We start from the raw sequence: 18,298 nt of genomic DNA, 5'->3' as shown, positions 1-18,298 counted from the left end.
CCGCAGTGGAGCCTGCCCTGGATGTGCAAGCAAGTTTGCATGACAGATAAACACTTTTCCTGCTTTTTTTCTTTTTTTTTTCTTTTTTTTTTTTTTTTTTTTACAGTTTTCCGCCTTTAGCACATTGAGCAGCACATACATGACCATGACTGACAGAGTTCAGACCTTCCTCCTGACTCTGATTGGCTGTTTCTGACTGAGTAGTGCATTTCTGCAGATGAACGTTCAGGAACAGGACCACTGGGAGACACAGGAGAAGCTTTGGTAAGACTTTATTTGGGTGTTTGTGTAAAAGATTGACACCTGTCACGATCATGGAGCATTTATGAATGTTTATGACCGTTGTCATCAAGTGTCAGGTGGAAAATAATGACATTTTTAATGCATAGTTGCATTGAAAGAGCATTAAAAGTGTCCGCTTCGCATAATTCAGTAAATAATGACACTTTTAAAGCAAGGTTTGCGTTAATAGTTGCATTAAGTGTTATTTACTAAACGACACTTCATAACGACAGTCATAAACATTCATGACTGTCATGTTCATGACAGGTGTTACGTCATGTTTATGACAGTGTCATGTCAGTTTTATGTACTCCACTTTAACTCATGTTACCAAAGCTGCTTCTTTGCAGATTTTCTGTCTCATAGTGGCAAGACATAGTGACAGTTTTAGAAAACGTGTCAAAACATATTTTTATCAAAGTTGCCCACTGCCAATGAAGATTTTGGTAAATTTTGACATTATACTTGTTTAAAATTCAGTGCATTTAATTGGGGTTGTATTTGCCACAGATGGTTGGTAGAGAACACTAGTGAACAAACAGCTTCATGAATATCAGGGAGCACATCAGATGCTTTATGTCCCTGTCACAAATCAGAGATAAAGATGGGGAGAGATTTGGTGTTACGGGTGACAAAGCATAATTACCTGCAAGCGATACAACACAGCTGTAAACCTCTCAACACCTCACTGTATAGTTGACACTGTACTTTGACATGATACATACGTGGGAGAGGGTGGTATATATATATATAAATGAGAAAAAGATTTGATAACCACCCAGAAATCACACGGTGAGATGGGAGATGGATGATTTGCAGAATATTTAGAAATCGATATTTTTTTACTTTACATTGTGTGCACACTACCGAGAGTTTGACTGTCAATTAAAATCTCAGTACAGTACAGTCAAGTTTATATCTGCAAGTAAAAAGAAAAACAAACTTCAGGTAAATAGTTTTGTGAAACAACAAGGGGAACAAGCCTAATCGCTTTGTATTTATAGAAACACATTTTGGAGTCCAAGTAATTTGTCTTTTGTTTTAACAGAAAAAAATGTCCAAGAAAGAAGATATAACAGCAGACATTATTAGGTTACTGAAGTTCACACCCTTTTCAATGAATCATACAATGACTATTGTCATAAAAACTGGAACAACTCGATAAAAATCATACAAATACATGCAGCTATTTTGGCTCATCTGTGAAACCTAACCTCCTGAGTCTTTTTCAGTTTCTTTCTTATTTCTTTTTTTTTTTTTTTTGGAGGATCATATTTGACACACCTTCCCAGAAGAATGTGGTAATAAAATGAGAGGCAGAAGAGTGGTGTCTCAATCCCAGGGTTCACAGCTACAGATTGTGTTGCATATTTGGCTTGTTTATTCTCTTGTCTCTGTCACCATCACTCAAGTGCTTTCACACACATAAAAACACAAAATGTTACTGATCTGCAGCGCTCATAAACTGCTTTTATCAAGGGTCATTACAAGCTTCAGATGATAAGCCTTGTCTGCGGTGCAACACTTGATGTTTCTCTGACACAAAATCCATAAGTAACAACGTGCATCACTGCTAATACATGCTGTAAGATTTGCTTTAGACTCTTTCTCTAAGGGCAGTTCTGCAAACATTGCAACGTTGTTTACATTGCCTGCATTATATCTAATTAATAATTAATGAAAAACAAATCATGGCAATGACTAAATGATGGAAATGTATACAGTCACATAGATATGAGGCTTAAAAGAAGCATAGGAGTTATCAGCTTGCAAAGTCACCATGTTTCTTAATTAGAAGTGTTTCTTGCTAAATGACCAGTAAGAGTTTGGCCTGCGCTGACTCTGGAAAATGAACAGCAGGCTGCTGCTGTTCATATGGCGAATGCTACTTTCTTTAACGATGCACTTGCTCCTTTTCCTTGGTGCTGCATGATTTAATCATCCCTACAAACAGACAGACAAGACCTGTTTATAAATTAATGCTGTGCTCAGATTTTTTTTTTTACAATTGTATGAGAACATTTTTCCAACCTTTAGAGTGGACTAAACATTTTCCTGTTGTATAGGTTGTACAAACTGCCTCAAATGAGGACAAAAAAAGAGTTTAATGTGTGTTCAGCAGGATCAATTTATTTTATTGATCTTGGCCTCCTAAAAAATGGCTCTGATTCCCCTGAAGGTAATCTTAGTGCACCATGAGTGGAAGTAAACACTTCTCACTGGTGTCCCCGTCATAAATCTTCCTACCTGGTTCAGTGTAATCTGATGATGACCTTGGACATCTTCCACGGGCCTGGAGCTGCTGTAATTACTAGATGCTTTTGCAATAGAGCTATGTGGTCTTTTTCTTTTGTTTCCTTCAGAAAAAACAAAAAACACAAAACATGTTGGTGGCAACATTAACCTGAGAAAAAACTTAATGTATTTTGGAAGTCAAATCTATTTAAAAAAAATATTTGGATGTGCAAAGCTGGTAGAGAAACGCTGCTTAAAGTGCATTTATGTTAAGCCTGTAAGTGGCTTAACATAAATGTGTCTGATTTTTATTTGGAAAAAGTTTTGAAACCCTTTCATCACTTCCTACCAATACATACTTTTCACTGATTCGTGTTTGTCTTTCACATAAATTCGAAGAAAAAATCTCTTAAGTTTGTAGATATGACCTGGAAAAAGTAAAAAGAAACAAATAAAAAACAAACCTCAAGCTCAACTGATGTAGATGCCGGCAAGGTGGTGTAACTGATCTTTTTTGAGGTCAGAGGTTAAAATGTGCACAGGTTTAATCCATATAAGCGGAGGGCCACTGGAAGAACTCAGGCGGAGTATTTGGTTTGATTTTCACAACTACTGAGTTCTTATTGAGTAATTTAAAGACAATTTACTCAATTGTTTGAGTAAAACAGTCAGCTTTCTCTTTCACGTTCTTAAATCAGCTTGAAATTGTTATTTTAAAAGATTCAAATGCTTACACTTTACACTCCAAAGACACTTGCGGGACAGTCTGTGAAACTCCACCATAGAGCTTGTCATTTTTCAAAGCCGTCCCTCACGGGTGAGTGACCCCCAAATGCAAGCTGCTTATGTAATCCTCCATCGCAGGACAAAAACCTCTGAGTTGCAAAAATGAGATCAGCATGTCTTCATGTAAAATATGTGCTGCATTATTTATTGACAGTGTTACACAATCTCCATTTTCAGCAGCAGAACTTGTTTTACTTGAGAGGTACAACGATTAATCTAACTCTACAGGAAAAAAAAAACAAACAAACAAAAAAACAAGTCAACAAAATATACATTAAAAAAACAACTTTTACAAAATAAATTTAGTACATTTATGTATATATGTGAACAGAGGTGCAGTAAAAACAATGTACAGTATCAAACACGTATATGAAAATGATTGATTACTTTAAAAAGAAAAGAAAACATTTTAGTGCAAAGGTTTTACAATATAAAAATACTGTCTTGTAACGTCTCTGCATGAAGTGAGAGGGTTAGAGGTGGGTGTCGGCGATGGGGATTCTCCTCAGCTCGACGATCTGGGAGTTGGCAATGCTGCCTCCGTCGTGGCTTCCAGGTATGGACTCGTTATCGCTGATGTTAAGGCCAGACCCTGAAGTAGAGGTGATAAAGTGTAACAAGCAAACCGTGATTAATTGTGCTTCAGCTGCAGGGATTTTCACAGGTGCCCAATCTATATTACATGGTGCACAGATTATTTTTGCACGAGTCGGAAAAACGAATGTCTGTGTCATCAGTTTAGCGAGTGTCTTTAGTGCCGGTGTGGTGTTAAGTAACATGCCCCTTATCACTGAGTACACTGTACCTTTACTGTACCTGAGGAGCCATAGCAACAAGATGAGAACAGAGCAGACAGATGGACCCTGAGTGAGAACAGGAAGGCCCTTTTTATGTCAAATGTAAGTCATGTAGTGGACCTGCTGGTGAAACATTGACGAACTGAGCGATCAATAAACAGGGCTGGTTTTGACACATGGTGTTGTAAAACCTGTTAGAACACTTTCTGTAACTTTAGCTCGATCTCACCTGCGTAAATAAAGGCTAAATAAATAATACTTGCAACTAACTTGTAAGGAAATGTTCTGCAATGCAATAACATAAAACAGAATCAATTAAGTGTTATGAAAAAGACACCAGTTTAATTTACCAAATGTCAACAAATGAAAGGATTGCCTTGTTTACTTTTCATACTGATTTCTTTGCACTTCAGCAAAGGAATCAGTGCAAAGATTGGGTCCATCCACCTGTGATGGACCTGTACCAATGACTGCTCAAGATGAGAACCAGCCACTCTGCAAGGATACACAGGTAAATATGATGGATGATAATCATAATAGAAAAATCAAACTACGTCTTGATAGATTTTTGTGTCGATTATGATGCACATCTGCCTCATAAGGAGTGGAGGTACTTTGTGTTGTATCTGCTGTAAAAACCTATCTGATTCAGAACCAGGTTATTTGACCCTGAAATGGAGATTCTTTTTGAAAACCACAGTTTAAGACCCACAAAAACTTTATTTTCTTGCTGTGAAAAGGACTAAAAACTGGAACATACAAACTAGACAACACGCCAATATATCTGGACTGGTCAAATATATGTCTACTGTTTGAAGAATGCAATATGTGCTAAGACCTTCCATGACAGAGAGGAGGACTTGTCTATTTATAAAAAAAAAGGCTTCTATCAAGAGCATATGTGTGAGTTTCTGTACTTTTGTACATTAATGGTTGACTACCAAATGAAGTGTCTGAAGGCCCTTATTACAGCTTCTTGCTGACCCCTGTCATGTATTGCCTCATATATAACCCCGATTAGCAAATTATCTTTTCTGCTGACTGAGCTGCTGAGATGAACAGTAGCTGTACGTTCAGTTTGAACTTTCAGCTACTGGTTCAGCGACACCGTTAAAGCTGCAACGCACAACTGATCCAAACAATAACCCAATTTCTACATAAATCAGCCAATGGCACGGCTTTGAGCCGTTCAAACCTCGCCTTGTCTACACTGAAAAAAAATGTATTTATAGTGCTGATGTTTTAAAGTTGATCAATTCTTCTGTTCAACTGAACGCCAGCTTAGGGCAGCATGGACGCCTCGAGAAAAGCAACGACCCGGAGACAACTGAGTGAAAAACATGCACACATCTCTGTTTCTTTCAGCACATAATAAACAGGAGGGCAGGAGAGTCAGAGCGTGTTTTCCTACTCGCTGTGTAAGACTATCCTCTGACCCTTCTTCACTTATTAACACCCATAGCTCTCTAAAAGCCAACACCTGCCAGGAAGGATTTCTACTTTGACTATTGCCATGGCTACAGGTGTCGTTTTTCTGATGTTGGATAGCGCGTCTCAAACAAAATAAAACCTTGTAAGTGTATTTCAAAATTGTAAAAGAGTGGACTGTGTCTAAAGCAGGTCAACAGTGGGAAAACACAAACTGGTGATGACTGTGTAGTTTGTTTTATTTCAGATCTGATTCTACTCTACAGTAGCGTCAACATAAGCAGATGAACAGATCAATGTTTAGCGATCAGTCAGATCCTTTCTCACTGTATGTATCATCTTTGTGCATCGATCAAACCCAGTAATCAGACAGGCAAACAGTAATCAGACTGCTGTAGCCTCAACACTCTTCGGTGTGTGTACTTAAACTGAGGGAAGGAGACTAAAGACAGTTATGCTCTGTATGTAGAAGAAAAGTGAAGTTTGGGTGTATTTTTTTTTTAAATACGCACATAAAGCATTGACAATGTAATCACTGAATTATTACATTGTCATTCAATAAACATTCATTACCCGGGTAACTGATGATTCAGTTCCTGAGTCAGTCAGTAACAAAATAATCACTGACTCATTACTTTGCCATTATTCAATGATTATTTGGCCAATAATTTTAAGGTGAAATTAATTTAAAATATTTCAGAGAAATGTCATTAAGGCATTTAATAGAATTTCTTTTTTCAAACAACATGACAAATTCTTAAAATAGCTATAATTACAATATTACTTAAAACAATTGTGGTAATGATTCTGTAATCAAGCACTATCTGATGTCCAGAAAACTATGATAAAGTTTTCCAAGAGCAACTAATTCAAGATACACTCTAGTGGTAACCTGTGGGGTTTCCTGCGCGATGGAGCAATGTGTCGGAAAGCAAAACTGATAAAATTGCTCAAAATCTGATCTTGAATCTTGTAGATTAGTTCTCAAAAAGCAATAAAGAAATGCATATCAACGATCCATGACGAATTATTACTTTGCCATTCGGTAAACATTGTGTGGACTGAAAACATTCGGTTTTCAGCCCACACATTAATATCAAGCAGGCCATTCAGAGTGAAGTGCGGCAGAGAGAAAGAACCTTTCAGGTGAGACAGGCAGAAACTCTCTGCAACAAGTGACCTTCAAATCCTACTTATCATTTCAGGTTTGTGAAAAACGCTGCTCTGATAAACCCTGAAAGCATCACAATGATTAAAGGTGTGCATGTGTTGTAGCTTGAAGAGTCCTTAGCTCATTAAACTCCTGTTTCCATGGTATCAGAGAAGTATAAACTCAGCCGATAAAGATCAGAGCTCCTTCTAATAGATTAATCGATGAAACAGACACTGTGTGAATGACCAGATGGTCATAGTAAGAGGTGCTCATGTTTTGGAACCATAATGTTTTATTACGCTGCTCTCATTTAGGCTAAGCTCATGTGGTTTAAATGATTTTATTTACAAAGGACATTGAGTTTCTTATTGAACACACCTAGTTAAATGTTTTAATCAAAAAAACAAGTTGTGTTTAAGAGAGGAAATTCTTCAGTGCTTGAGTAAGTGTTTCCTGAAGCACATCCAAGTGTTATATAATTCAACATAACATTTTGATCCAGTTTTTTTATGGTTAGCTGTGCTTAATGAGACATTTTCGCTAAACTAATGAGCATAACACAGATCAACCTTGATTAAAAACACCAGCTGCTAATCACAGTTAAACTGCTATAAAAATAATCTGGATGGATCCGACGGCATTTATGGCAACCAAGTCTAAATCAAAGAGCCTCGACTGCAAAACCAACATGCAGTCAAATGGACAGAACTTTGATAAAATACATCCACTCTGAGCACATGGGAGGGTAAAAACCAGAACCATTTCAGCAGAACTTTTTGATGGTACGCGATGAGCCTCACCAGTTTTTAAGGCAAAGATGAGGTCATCAAACTCCTGCGACTCCTCGTCTGTGGTGACCAGGTTGGTGTTGATGAAGCTTCCCTCGGTGGTGTACGTCTCCATCACAGGGCTCGGCTTAAACACACTGGTGGGCTGAATGCTGGTCCGCAGTGACGATGGCTCCCAGTCCGCTGAAATCTGCAAAGCATCAACATTTTAGGCAGGCTGTTCTTACCTGACACAAGGAACTCTTAGAAATCCCATAAAATTTTACATAAATGTCTGGAGGTCTCCGCCAGAAAACTGACTTTTCTGCACTCTATGTCAACACTTTTCCAGGACTGGACTGGAGATCTTCCTTCTAAGTAATTTATTGTTAACTTTGATATTAACTGCATAGTTTTATCCTCATTTGTAAATCATAAAAAAAATAAATAAATAAAATAAACATTGGCCAATGTGTAATCATTAAACATTAATAATTAAGATATATACAGGTGCTATTGACAATGCTGCCTAAAAACACATTGAAAAAAGAAATGTTTTCAAATTAAGTTACTTTGAAAAGCTACTTTAAACAACTTTCAAATTATTATCATCATTATTTTTCACAACAGTTATTTTTTCATATTATAAATATGTGTTTAAGTATAAAAAAACCCCATAAAATTTTAACCTTTGGTGGGACGGCAACAGAGAAAAAACAAGGAGGAGTTTGAGTCGCACTATGGCCACGTCTGTCAACTGCATAATTATGAGTGTGATGAGTGAGGGTCATGCAGAGTGCATGCAGAGGCCGCACATGGTGTCAGAACATGTTCACAGGGCAAGTCAGCTCTCTGGGGTTAGGGTTTCATACCGAGTCCACCCAGCTTGACAAACAGACATTTCCAGCGCAGTAGGGTGAAAAAAAAAGTTTAATGTTTTTTATTTGAAGATTCAGTCATATTTATACGACAATATAGCAAAACAAGGAATGCATTTTTTTAATGACCAAAGCTTATTTCAGTTTAATCTCCATCAGATGACTGCTTCCATCTTGTTTAACTGTGGTTCTCATATGTCCATGACTGCGTGCGTACTCGTTGCACAAGCCTGTAAGCCTCGCTGGGTTCTGACCCGTACAGAACCTCCCTGTGAGGTGAATTAAGCACCACCAGGCACCCCAAATGTGTCATATTCCCCTTCATTAGAGGAAGACTTGATGACTCCCATTAGTTGTTTAAATCAGACAATGTTCTAGTCCCTCTTTTAAATTCACTCATGAGATTATCTTATTGAAGGCTTGTTTGCCTGCTCTGTTTTTTTTTTCTGACCGTGTCGTTGCCAAATCTCAGAAGGCCAGCGTGTGCTCTCATGAATAAAATACGATTACGTGAGCAGAGAGAGACTCTGAGAAACAAAAAAGGGAGGAGAGAGTTCCCAGGAGTCTCATCGTCCCCCCGCCACCCCCCATTTTTCACTCCATCTCTCCTTATAGGGTATTCTCTTGGGAAAAGTTGCTGAAGAGTTACCGCAGAAGTGCTGCACGTCTGTGTGAACAGGGTGTTTTTACACGGGCTCATGTGCAATGTGCCAGTCTGATACAAAGGTCAGAGGAGGAGCCGATGTGGGAGTCAGGAAGGCTTACAGACACACATTCACACATTACAGCAAGTACAGACTGTAGCGAAATGAGAGGCAACGGGAAGGGAGGCTTTCAGCAAGGAAGTATGCAATGTTGTTTGTGGAGTCACGCCGAACAATAAGCAAATGGAGCCATGGCAATGAGGGCTTGGGAAAAGGAAAGAGATTGGCGAAAATCAACCATGAGAGAAAATAAAGCAAAATAAGATTTAAGAGAAATTTGGAATCAAACAAAATTGTCTTCTTACATTAAATGCAAATGTGAAATTACTGGAAAGCTTTTGTCAAACTGTACTTTTGTAAAAATTATATTCATATGCATACCCTAACGATAAGACTGAGAGTGAGGCAACCTTCCAGCTTCAAAAACCTGGAGAAACATCACCAACGATAAATTGTAGGAATAAATAAATATGGGTCCTCGTCTAGTCTAGTGGCCAGCGTATAAAAATAAAATAAAAAAAATAGTGATGCTAGTGGAGAGGCCCTGTTTCTCATCTTGTTTTTACGCCATGCAAATAAAATTTAATTAGAGGTTCCCATAAAATTGGATCGATTTAAAGCTAAAAGAAAAATGGAATAAGAACGCTCCCATTTCATGTACTCAGAACAATCAAGAGTGCCAACCAGTCATTTTGTTGGAAAAAAAAAAAAAAACCTTAGGGCTTTCTCCTAAACTGGATAAATGATTCAAATTGGAGGGTAATTTTAAGTAATGTATAAAGTTAGTGTTTAGGCTTTAAAAAGGAGGCCCATACATGTGTGTGTTATGAGGGTCTGTTTACCTCTTCCATGGCGCTGATGAGATTCTGGGTTGATTTGCTAATGTCGCCTCCCACAGCTGTTGGTCCCCCGGCTGGAAAGGTGGAATCAGGGCGATCGTGGCCGTTCATCTCCACTGTGTAACTCGCTTTAGTCGGCCAACATAACTGGTTGTGCATGACGAAATACACTGCAAACACATACAAGCCCTGTGAAGAAAAAGGAAGAAAATCAACATTAGAAAATTGTATCGCATATGATAAACACAGAGGGAAGTTTTCTATCCTAATCCTGCGAAGGGGTTACTTCATTCGTGGGTCATGACATCATTGGCATTTGTGTTTCCTCCACTCCCTCGTCATGACCAAAATTTTCTCAGACACCAACACCGGGCTGGGAATTACAACGAAACACCAGAACACCAAATGCCACAAGTATTTCCGGCATTTCGCAACACTCATCAAGATGTGCGGACGGCTGAGAGGGTCACTACATACCAAAACAAACTGTAAATGTGACTTAGTACACATGCGGCACAACGACGGGATCTATTTTCAACCACGAAACTCATGCAAACATGCAGTGTGTCAAGTTAAATTTAAAATGTACGCTTTCTGGCTTTTGTGGTGACCCGCTGAGTCTTAGTTTTTAATGATCCGCCTTAAGCTCAAATATTAAAATGTACAGACGGAAAATATGATGAAAAAGGTTTTTAATTTTGCTATTGTATACATCGGCAGGGAAAATGAGAAAAAAAAAAGTTTCAAGATGGAGTTTTCAGATAGTAAAAATGCAGGCACACCGAGTGCAACCAGCACAAAAGATTAGTCTGGAGCTGCGACTTTAGCTCTCCCATAAAGTAATCGACATCACAGATCTTCCCCGGAGGTCTCAGACACAGAATTAAACACAACGTCGGCAGTTGTGGTCAATATTACCAAGAAGAAAAAACAATAACCATAACTGGAAAGTGCTCATTTACGGGAACACTGTGAAACGCTGCACAACAGCAAACAGATGTAAAACACATGAAAGATCTCACAGGTCATCAGTTTATAAGTTCAAACTTAAAACAAATAAATAAGAAAAAAAAAAAAGCTAATCCATGCTTTACAAAAAACAACCACTGATTTCACATAATTATCAGAATAAAACCCCCATCATGAGATTGGCTCGTTTTGTTAGACGATGTGCGCAGTGGCCTGCAGAGCAAATGAGCGAGCACAACTTCTTATACTTCATACCTGCCGAACAAGAAAATTAACCTATTTTTGTATCATCAAATAAAAGATGCCAAACAAAAGGATCCAGAGGTGAACTTAAATCTGGTAGCACATTTTGTTATCTACATGTGGGTGATTGTCACAGATCACTTGCAAGCTGCACAGCCTGACAAACAGGCTTTACAACCAGAGGCCTGTTACATAAGTGTTCCCTGAGTGAGAGGAGACTTTAGAGATAACTAACTATTAATGGTTGCAAGATTTTGCCAAACTGAACACATAAATATAAGGTATTTGTATTGAATTTTATTTGTATTATGTTTTTTTTCCTGAGACTGTCTTTGCTGAGCAAAGGTCAGAGGACACAGAAGGTGTTTCCTTTCTTTCTTTCTTTTTTTTTTTGAACATGATAGTAGTGTAAAATAGCATAAGAACAAGGAATGCAAGAGACACATATTTTTGTATCACATTAATCTCAACATGCTCAAAAAGGAGTAGGAAGACGTTAGAAACTTCTGATCTCCTCCCCCATAAACTCATACAAAATTTAATACATCCAATCAAAAATAAAAATAAACAGGTTAATTGATTTGCCATTTTATCTGGGTTTATATATGTCTAAGTATATACATCCATACACACGCGCATGTATTAGCTTCACTTTACATATACATATTATTGCTATCTCTGTGAAAATGACCTCCTTATATTTCCTTTTAAATTGAATTAAATTTTGACTTTATTTTAACTCTTTATTTAACTTGGTCCATAACTTGACCCAATGAATTGAATTACAAAAGATCTTTCTTGTTCGCAAACTACGGATCCTTAAGATTGGAGGAAAATATAAGGAATGTAAATATCTGGGGTAGAGAATCATACCTGAATATCATCATGGGTATAAACTATTTATAGAAAGGAAAGTGGAAAAACATTAACTTGTGCATGACGTACAGAGCCTCTTAAGCTACTCACACGTTGCACAAATGCGTATGGTTTTTAAAGGGATTGCAAACAAATAACTGCATTTCTGTTCAGCCCCTTTGAATCAGGTCTTTGCAGATCCCCATTTGGCTGCAATTATAGCTGCTAGTCCTCTGTGGCATGTCTCTAACAGCTATGCACATTCCTCTGTTCAAAATACCTCAGGTCCAATTAAATTGGACAGAGGGTGTGTCTATAAATTAGTTTTTAAGCCACAAATTCTCAGTACCATTAGACTTGACCAACTTCCCTGCTCCTGCTCCAAGAAGCCCCACAGCATGGCGCTGGCACCAGCGTGTTTCCCAGTAACAGTTATTTTTTTCCACTTTTTAGTTTTAGATTTAAGAAGCGCACAACTAATAGTTGTTGCTGGCAGATTCTTTCGCCTAAAATGTGGATTTGTGGAGCTCTTTTTTCTTCCCTTCTCTCCTTGTGTGATTTGTCAGTTTTAGGCGGGCGGTCATGATCTTAGAGGGTTTTGCAGCTTTTTCTAATTTTCTGATAAGGATCAAACAACACACTGTGGGATGTTTAATGCTTTGGTCAATGTTTTATAACCTACCACTGCTTCAAATCTCTGCCTCTCTCTCCTGCAATGCTGTTTGTTCGGGTGTGCTTCATAGAAGGCCAGAATTTTAAATTATATTAAAATATACAGATACAAACGTTATTTAGTAAGTAGGCAATTGTTTGCAATGGAAATGTTTTTAGAGTATTAGAGTAAAAGACGACTGAACACAAATTCTCTTTTCAGATTTATATTTGTAAAAAAAATATAATTTTCCATTCACATCGCAGTTATGCAATGTCTTCTGTTTCTATTTCATAAAACAGCAATAAAATACAATAAAGTTTGTGTTTGCAATGTGAGAAAACCTTACAAAAGTTCAAGGGGCAGAGTAAAAAACAAACAAACCAAAAAAACAACACGGCCTTGCTGCACTTGCTGCTGCAGCATTACTCTACCTGACCTTTCAAAGTGATTATGATGGATACGAAACATTTTCCATGATCATAACAGAAAAAGAATCACTTCAATTAAATCTGACGCGTCAATGATTTTTTCCTAAATAATTTCCACACACACATCAGGTATCCTATTCTTAGATAAAGATTAAATAAAAAAGTGCGGGTTGGTGATAAATCATTATGAAAACTGTTACCGTCTCTGTTGCTGATATTCTTGACGGCTGCTGACAAAACGAGGAAAGGTTTATGGGCAGAACAAGGAGATAATGAGGGGCGCTGCTATGGAAATTTGATTATCTCCTTCTAATTCAGCCTGGTGAAGCACAGATGTACAGTTGAAAAACAGGGCGGAAGGAGGAAGGAAAAGGAGCAGCCTTTAGATTTAAAGGTCAGTTATTTTCGGCGTGACGTTGAATGCGATTAGCTTCTCAGGCCAGCAACGTTAACTATGCAGCTGGAAACCAGTACCCGTTTTTACGGCATTCAGTAAACGCAGAGCTCTGAATACTCTGCAGCACAAATACACACACACACACCCACGCACACACACAGCTGTAACATCTGCAACTGTTTAATAATGTTCCGTAATTAGCAGCAGGGAGGTGTGCCTTACAGCTACATGAAGCAAATATGGAAAATTCTTCGAATGGAAAGTTCACGGCATGTAGAAAACAAGAACCACTTTGCAACACCTTGCAGCTGTGACCAACACTCTAATAACTTCCAACCACACAATGGAAACGAAAACCTGAAAAAAAAAAAGAAAACACTGAGGTTGTGAGTCTAGAAGCAGAAAGCTGAATAATAATGCTGTCAGAGAGTGGTGGTAATATAGCAGACTTGTCTGAAGATATATTATCTACATACATTTAGAGAGATATTCTCACCCTTGCTTGTGAATTCTAAATTTATTATGTACCTAGGTTGTGTGCAGAATTTTTGATGTAAACAAACATCAGTCTTTACTCCCATAATCTAATTTTGTACCTGCGTTTTTTCCTCTTTCAGTCTGTAATGTCTCCCACTGTCACAAACTTTACCAGTGCCCCCCTACAGCTGCATGAATTCGGGTATCTCCTGAGAATACACATACACTCAAAGCCACAAAATACCGATTAGAGCCCTTTTTCTCACAATTCAGCAGCGTCTCAACAAAGTCTCATGCTCACTTTCCTTTCAGTCAATATCTTCAGTCACTCGGTTTAGCTATGGGGCTTTTCACCTGCTCCTACTTTTATGGATCCTTGTGTGTTCCTGCGTCAAACTTCAGAGGCCCAGCACTTTGAAGCATATGTTTTTACTTCCTTTTTCAGAAGAGAGAGGTTGCCCGCATATTGATGCTGGAGCTTGACCTGCCTGAAGAGAAGGGCAATCTGAATCGAAAGGGAATCTATTAAACTGCGATGAATCTTTTAAATTGTATTATCCTTCTTGCAGCTTTGTGCTTCATGGTCCCTGAGTGCATCCAACACTCCGTGGCAGGAAGAGTGAAGGTGGAAAATGAAGAAGCTTCTAGTGGCTTTAATCAAACGCAGGACAAGTCAGGGATAAAGTTTAGATGGAGAAGTTTAGAGAAGAGTTAACGTTACTAAAGACCTCAGAGCAGCTGACATTTGAAAGCAATTATTTAGTCTATAGCTATGTCACATCTCTTATGGTTAATCATTTTTATTTCAAAGTTGGTTATTACATATTTAAGGGCTGTTTTTATTAGCTGTTTTTGCCATGCTACTGTTCAGGTTTGATAACACTTAAGGATACACATACATGAGCTGATGATGATGTGAGCAGACCAAACTATCCACATGAGGTCACAGAACCAGACAGAACTTGCCTGAGCTCACAAACAAACGCAAAGTGCGACACTGACTGTTGGCGCTGACATCATCTCGTCTTCCGTGTCACTGTGCCAACAGGACCGGTTTATTTCGGTCAGCACTGTTGCCTTTAGCATGTGAATGCCACATACCACCCACCTGTGACTGTGCACTCCATGGCTAAAAAGAGGCCAAGAATCTTTGGTAGACAAATAATTTTAAAAAATCCTACTACTGACATTAAAAAATGTAAGAGAAGAGCAGAATGAGCAATCTCTTAATATATTGTTAATTGCTCAACTAGCAAGGCTGCTTACTACAGCTATAGCACTTAAAATGAAGTGTTTTAAGAAAAAAAGGACGAATCTCACTAGTTTTAGTGGTTTCAACTAAATACTGCTAATTTTCTAAGTAACCTGGATTTTTTATGAATCTAGAAGTGGTAAAGATATGTGCTCAAGAGAAGCTAACAAGGAGTATTTATTATTTTTTACTTTTAGAATAATATCGACTTTTCATGCAAAAACAATGTACACATTTAAAAATAATATTGCTACCCACTCTGGCTTGCACATACACTCTTAAAAAAGTCAACAATAAATTGCTAGGTCATAGCAATTTATTGGAACTCCATTTCACTCTGAATGGAATAATGATGCTCTTTCACTATTAGGGTTTTTTTTTTGTTCCTACCACATTGCTGACAAACCTGGTGTCACATCTGCAGATGCTTGCAAGGGGAAGTTTTTGCCCCTCCAACATTCAGTTTTAGGTTTTAAGCCAAAATTAGGTGACCGTAATATTTCATTGCTATTCTGATTTAATCTTCTAATGTATACGAAGAACAGAATCAGAGTGAAGTCTGGACAGATATGAAGACACCTTATAGAGCTGATTTCCGCCAAACACAACCAGTTTACAATGGAGATGAACTTACTCCATTTACTTCAAGAATAGTTGAAGTAAATGGAAGTAAATCTCTGAGGCTGGGAATCAACATAGCATCAAAGCCAGAAAATGAGAGAAAGACACATTTTAGGTAGAAAAGAATGCAACAACACAATTCTTATGGTTCGATTTCCCCCTCTTCATATTTGCATCGAGTAGATTAGCCTTGTTTTTAGATTGTGGGAAGCACAACTGTTGACACAAACTTTGATGGTACCAGGCTGCCAGTGGGTGGCTTTTGTAATCAGCAATAATGAAAGGAGCAAGCGGTCTTACCAGCAGGCAGTTAAAAATCACGTAGAGGATGAGGAGCCACAGGTATCTGTAGCCCATGTGGAGTCCCGCCCACAACCAGACCAGCGAGATGAGCAGAAACAAGTACAGGACCAGCGGCACCTCTGGAGCATGAAAGAAAAAGCAAAATAAGATTTTAAAACATCATCTGTTATAAACAACCACAGCCAAACACTTAGCGTACCACATGTGTCTTTTTGCTTTATGGAGACCATAATGTCCACCTGAGCTGCTCTTTGTCTGGATTCCAGGATCTCAGTCATATATGGATAAGAAGGCTCTTTCTGGAGCCTGGCCTTACTTTTTAATGTACACTTGGTGGGCCATTTATCTTACAAAGTGACAAATAATGTCAATTATTCGTCTCGGATTTCATACATTTCTGCCTGCACATATTGTCTTATTCATTGGTAAACCTGCACTAAACATCAGAAACGTGTCTATTAAGTTGTTAACATTATCGCGGCTGTTTTTTAACTCCAACAACTAATCTTTAAATACTCTCAAATAACAATCGGGTTAGCCAATACAGATTTGAAATTGAAGCGAAAAAGAAGTGGCATAAAGTAGATAAACCATGCGGATCCAGACTGAAGCCTCAAACACTGAAGCAGACATGCAGTGAGTGACCTTGAATGACCCCCACTGCACAAAGACTTGCCTCTTCACACTTCTACGCTCCGCTGCCGTACTCAGAGTCAGCGCCTTATGTCATCACTAATATGACTGAGAGAAAGAGAAGTGGATATACAGGTCTTGGTTTTGATTATTAAGAAATTTAAATCTTTTAAATTCTGATGAAATTTCAACTACAGGTACATTGAGCCCGCAGACCTCAGTGGAGTGGATGTGACGCAAGTAGCCTCACTGAAAACCCTTCAACTCGCCTGGTTTAACAGGCACAGTTAACCTATAAATGTGAAAGGCGTGACACTTCCTGCAGCTTCCAAACAGCACCTAGAAAGCCCACGCACATGTGTGAAATACAACATGCACAATAAAAGCAAACATGTGACCACATGACTCAAAGACTTCCTGTCTTCCATATTAGCAAGCATACACAAAAGTTCTGTCTGCCTAAAATGGTTTTCTGTGTTTCTAGGATTAAATGAAACTAGAAGTTCAATCTGTTTCTGAATAGGTTTCAATCAAAGCTATTTTTCTTTTTTTTTTTTTTAGAAAAATGACTTAATTTGATGCTTTAAAACAGTTAGCCACTACCAAGAGGATAAATATTAATTCAATTGTTAAAGGAGAGGACATGAACATTTAATCTACATCTTGTATTAATAACTCGTTTTGATTCATAACCGGAAAGTTCCAGATAAAATCCACAGAGAGGCCCAGGAGACTGAGTGAACGTAAGCTCTGCCCAAGTCTGATTACCTTATTAGGAAATACTGTTCGTAGCAGCTTTTGGCACATCCGTCACTTTAATCAAATGAAAAAATACACTACAAGTGATTATCCTCCTGATCTACCAGTAGCAGTTTTCATATCTAATCCACATGGAAGTACTGCAGTTTGAAAAAGTTTTCATACCCTTGAATGTTCATACAATATATCACAGCACAACCATAAAAGTCTGTGTGTTTTGGGGAATTTTATTGAGATAACTTCTCTCCCAGGATGTGCAATGCTTGCAGAGATGCAACAATAAAGATTTGCAGCACAATTGCATTGCAAAGAGGTGTTGCTAAAACGTTTACTTTGGGAGCCTTAGTACATGCGCAACTCACTTTTCAGATGTTTGTATGAAAATAAAACTAGAAAACTATGTTTACCTTTTTCAAGTTTGGAGGGTATGCATGCTTTTCCAAGGCACAGCAACTGTTATAAGTATATGGGGCACATTTGATGAGACTTTAATTCATCTTACCTTGTCAGAAAAGCGAGAATTAAAAAAAAACAAAAAATCTGGTTCTAAAATCATCTTTGAATCCTCTGGGGTAACCCTACATAAAACTATTATGCTGACTCAGGTTAGCTGTAGCTTGCTGCTATGTAGGACACAGTGTCCAGCAGAGTCCACTTCACTTCACAAGTAGGATGGAAACACAGGGCACAGGTTTGCACAAAAAGCCCTCACTTAGGCGCCACTTCCTAGGTTTTGTCGTTTCCACTCTGCTGCAGTGTCTCCTTCTTTTCTCAGACTTATTCCTAAATCCCGCCTGCTGTCTTCATCGGAGACATATTTTCTTTAAGCCTTCCTCC

At 38.2% G+C, this 18,298-nt stretch overlaps 1 protein-coding gene across 1 annotated transcript in view; it reads right to left on the bottom strand.

The window, feature by feature from the left end:
• Nucleotides 1-3,427: 3,427 nt before the first annotated feature.
• The window catches only part of adgrv1 (adhesion G protein-coupled receptor V1), a 110,336-nt gene continuing 95,465 nt past the window's right edge, over nt 3,428-18,298 (bottom strand). The window contains exons 93-96 of the mRNA XM_055048947.1: nt 16,067-16,188; nt 9,873-10,058; nt 7,482-7,659; nt 3,428-3,895 (exon numbers count right to left, since the gene is read on the bottom strand). Coding sequence (XP_054904922.1) covers nt 3,777-3,895; nt 7,482-7,659; nt 9,873-10,058; nt 16,067-16,188 — 605 coding nt within the window. The 3' untranslated portion in view covers nt 3,428-3,776. The remainder of the gene's footprint in view (nt 3,896-7,481; nt 7,660-9,872; nt 10,059-16,066; nt 16,189-18,298) is intronic.

This window comes from Poeciliopsis prolifica, unplaced genomic scaffold (assembly GCF_027474105.1).
Source record: "Poeciliopsis prolifica strain line A6 unplaced genomic scaffold, Auburn_PproV2 SCAFFOLD028, whole genome shotgun sequence".
Lineage (NCBI taxonomy): Eukaryota > Metazoa > Chordata > Actinopteri > Cyprinodontiformes > Poeciliidae > Poeciliopsis > Poeciliopsis prolifica.
This window is presented reverse-complemented; position numbering and strand designations above follow the sequence as displayed.